Source organism: Trichosurus vulpecula, chromosome 1, assembly GCF_011100635.1.
Source record: "Trichosurus vulpecula isolate mTriVul1 chromosome 1, mTriVul1.pri, whole genome shotgun sequence".
Taxonomy (NCBI): domain Eukaryota; kingdom Metazoa; phylum Chordata; class Mammalia; order Diprotodontia; family Phalangeridae; genus Trichosurus; species Trichosurus vulpecula.
In genome coordinates, this window is record NC_050573.1 from 68,795,382 (window position 1) to 68,799,962 (window position 4,581).

General features: G+C 39.0%; 1 protein-coding gene across 1 annotated transcript; it reads left to right on the plus strand.

Annotated features, from left to right (window-relative positions):
• Positions 1-1,562: 1,562 nt before the first annotated feature.
• Positions 1,563-2,441, plus strand: LOC118845824 (vomeronasal type-1 receptor 4-like). Its single transcript, XM_036753868.1, has one exon. It carries the CDS (start codon positions 1,563-1,565, stop codon positions 2,439-2,441), a length of 879 nt encoding a protein of 292 aa, XP_036609763.1.
• Positions 2,442-4,581: the final 2,140 nt, after the last annotated feature.

A 4,581-nucleotide genomic window follows, 5' to 3' on the forward strand; every position in this document is an offset into this window, starting at 1 on the left:
AGCAAATGGAGAAGTTTTGAATGCTATAAATAAGTTCACTTTCCTTCATAGTGTACTTTCCAGGGATGTACACATAGATAATGAGGTTGATACACACATTGCCAGGGCTAGCTCAGTGTTTGGGACACTCTGAAGGGAAGTGTGGGAGAGAAGAGGTATGAAACTGACTACTAAACTGAAGGTCTACAGAGCTATTGTGCTGACCTCATTGTTGTATGCGTGTGAAGCCTGGACAGTATACCAGTGCCACACCAGGAAAATGAGTCACTTCCATTTGAATTGTCTTAGGAAGATTCTGAACATCACCTGGAAGGATGAGGTACCAGCCACTGTGGTCCATTTGTGAACTAAACTGCCATGCATTCAAACTCTGCTTCAGAGGTTGCAGTTCCAATGGGAGGGCCATGTTGTTCAAATGCAAAATGTATGCTTGCCAAAAAGACTATTTTGTGTAGAACTCACACAGGGCAAGAGTTCATGTAGTTGTCAGAAGAAGCAATACGAGGACACTCCCAAGGTCTCTCTTAAGAACTTTGGAATTGATTGTGTGACATGGAAGACTCTGGCACAGGACTGTTCAGCATTCTGTGCCCACATCAGAGAAGGTGCTGGGCTCTATGAGCAAAGTAGAATTCAAATAGCTTAGAAGGAGCATAGGATGTGCAAATTTAGAGAATTCATCCCAGATGTTCACATGGACTATTTGTGCCTGGGCTGTGGTACAGCATTCCAAGCTCTTATTTGTCTGATCAGCCATAGTTGGACACACTGAAAGTTGACTCTAGAAAAGTGATGTCATTTTGGTCCTCTTTGAGAATGAAGGACAACAACCAAGAAACCAGACTACATGAGCTCACAGGCAAATTTTAGCCATAAAATTTCAGGACTGTTTTATATCTATACATACACATACATACACACATATACACACTCACATATATAATCATTACATGATAATCTCTGTCCCCAACACTTTGAAATTGATTTGAAGCTCTTTTTTCCCTTTTGCCCTTAGTACAGCAGTTCTGTCCCACAGTTCATCTCAGCCCCTCAGATTGGTGTACAATGGTCCCCGGATCCTCAGTAAATGGCTGCTGAACCTAAACTGACTATTGTTTGGTGTTGAATAGTAGAGAAGGTAAAGGCTGATTTGGTCCTGGGTCAACGAGAATACCAGAACTCAAAGAAAGGCTTTTTTCCCCTTTAAATTAAAGTAGAGGGAAGGAGATCACTTTTTGACTTGCTTCATGCCTGATGTCCTGAGCTCAAACAAATACAATAACTCAAGTACTACATGGATCATTTTTTCTTCTCTGATCACCTAAGTCAGCAGATTTTTTTGTTCCTCAAGGTGGGCTGAGTTTGAAGGAAATGAGAATGAGTATTTGGTCAAGGAAAGTTCTTTATAGTGTCTCTCAATAGTAATTTCAGGGCATGGGAAGGAGAAAGGAGTCACAGTGTGGGTTTTTCCCATGTGCTGCAATCTCATGATGTGACAGTCACACAGCTGCTATTTCCCTCTAGGTCAGTCTGGCTCATCTTCTCTTCAAGACATACAGAGAATGCTTACTAGTAATGTCTGCATTACGATCTTTTTGCTCTTCCAGACTACAATTGGGATCCTGGCAAACTTCTTCCTACTTTCTCTTTATATTTTGAATTTCCTACCTGGCCACAAATTAAGACCCCTGAACCTGATTCTGATGCAGCTAACCTTGGCCAACATCACTATACTGGTTAGCATAGGAAGCCCAGAAATACTGCAAGCTTTTGAGATAAGAAATTTCCTGGATGATGTTGGATGCAAAATGCTATTTTTCCTTTATAGAATTGCCCAGGGACTTTCAATTTGCTTCACCTGCCTTCTGTGTAGCTTCCAGGCCATCACCATCACTCCCAGTGACTCCACACTGTCAGAATTCAAAGCCAGAATTCCAGAACTGGTTTCTACCTTCTGTCTCTTCTGTTGGATCTTTAATATCTTGATAGAAATTCCTGTGCCAATATTTGTGATAGGACCAAGGAGCACTATCAACAATACATATAAACTTAATGTTATATATTGTTCAATGGGAATGCTTATTGATATTTACTTTATCATGACTACTCTGAGAAATGTGCTGTGTGTGGGACTCATGTTTTGGACCAGTGGCTACATGGTGCTTATCCTGCACAGACATCACCAGCAAGTCCAGAAGATCCATAGTGCCAGCTTCTCATCTAGAACGGCCCCTGAGGTCAGAGCCACCTGCACTATCCTACTGCTGATGGGCATTTTTGTCTGGTTTTACTTACTTCACTCCATCACTTTGATTTCTCTCACCTGTTTAGATCCTAACCGATACTGGTTGACCATCTCTGCCATTCTGTCTCTTTGCTTCCCAACTTTTAGCCCCTTTGTGTTGCTCCCCAGAGCCCCCAAGCACAGCTGCCTTCTCTGAAGAAGAAAAGATACTAACCCTCGAATCATCCTAAAATTTGAATATAGGATTGCTAGAGTGATTTCTCCTGCTTGCAGTCATGTTTCTCACCCCATAAAGGTCTTTGCCATAAGGAATAATAACTTACACATGACCTACATATAAAGAAAGATTTTACAAGATAATTAGAACATGGAACATATTACTTATCAGACTTATGGACAGGTGAACAATTTGTGAATAAGCAAGAGATAGAGAGGGAAGTTAAGTGTAAAATGGATAATTTCAATTGTATTAAATTCAAATGTTTTTGCACAAATAAAACAAATGTAGCCAAGATTAGGAGGAAAGCAGAAAAATGGGAAAAATTTTTTATAAACACCTTGTCAGATAAAGGTCTCATATTGAAAATATGTAAGGAACTTTGTCAAATCTGCAAAAAGACAAGTCGTTCCCCATTAATAAATGGCCAAAGGATATCAACAGGCAGTTTTCCAATGAAGAAATCAAAACAATTTATAATCATATGAAAATGCTCTAAATCATTATTGACTAGAGAAATGCAGATTAAAATAACCTTGAGATATCATTTTCCACCTACCAGATTGGCTAAAATGCTTGAAGGGAAAAGCAAAAAATGTTGGAGGGGATGTGGAGAATTGGGTGCTAATTCATCGTTGGTGGAATTGTAAAATGATCCAACTATTTTGGAGAACAATCTGGAATTATACCCAAAGAATTGTTCAACTACCTATATCCTTTGACCCAGCAATACCAGTACTTGCTCTATTTCTATAAATGATTAGGGACAAAGAAAAAGAACCTATATATTCTAAAGTGTTTATAGCAGCTCTCTCTGTGGTGGCAAAGAATGGAAAATTGCAGAGAAGCCCATCAATTGGGGAATGGCTGAATAAGTTATGGTATATGATTGTGATGGATTACCACTGTGCTATAAGAAATGATGAGCTCGATGATTTTAGAAAAATATGGGAAGACTCGCACAACATAATGAAGAACTAAATGAGCAGAACCAAAAGAACATTGTATACAGTAACAACAATATTGTTTTAAGAACGATTTTGAGTGAATGAGTTATTTTGGCTGTTATAAATACCCAAATTAACTACAAAGGTTAAAGGACGTATGAAGACAGACATTATTTGCATCGAGGAAAAGAACTAATAACTAGAAGTATGTTCCCATTTGTGTCTAATGGTAGCCATCTCTAGGTTGGGGAGGGAAGGAAGAAAAAATTTACATGATAATTTTGTTGTACATTTGAAAGGAATAACAAGTCATGCATAGTAAATTTGCAGTTTCAAGTACAATAATCTTTTTTATTGTACTATGTTATAGAAATGCTTGTTTTATTTCGTACATTAAAAATAAAAATAAAAAAGAACTTCAACCGCGTCTAGTTTAGAAACAAGAGCTAGTCCTGGAACCTTCCTGTGGTGACATCAGAAGTTCAGCATTCCTTGCAAAGTAGAGTATTTCACTCCTCACATCCTCTTCCACACCACTTGTACAAATATCTAGCTCCCAGGGGTTAAAATGAAAGCCATAAGCCTGCTATTAAAAGGCTCATAATGGGGGAGATAATATGAAAACAACTACATACAAACAAGATGCGTATAGGACAAATTCAAAATAATCAATAGAGGGAAGGGTCTAACATTAGGGGGATCAAGAAAAGATTCCTTGAAGAAGGGGTATTCTATCTGGGACTTGAAGGAAGTCAGGGAAGCCAACAGTCACAGAAAAGTGAGAATTCCAGGCATAGACATATTCTAGGACAGGTGGTGATAATGCATGACCAGGAAATGGAGTATGGTGTTCAAAGATCAGCAAGGAGGCCATTGTCCCAGCATTTAAAAGTATAAAGGGATGCAGTAAAGTATAAGAAGATTGGAAAGTTAGGAAGCTTATAAAATGCTTTCAATGCCAGAGGATTTTATATTTGATCCTGAAAGTGTTAGGGAACACCTGAAGCCCATTGAATAAGGGGATGGCATAGTCAAATCTCCTTTTATGATCAACTTGACAGCTGAATGGAAGGTGGACTGGAGTAGGGAGACAGATGAGTCAAGAAGACCAACCAGCAGGATATCGCAATAGCTCTGGCAGGAGGGTAATACAGTTGTGCCTGAAGACAGAG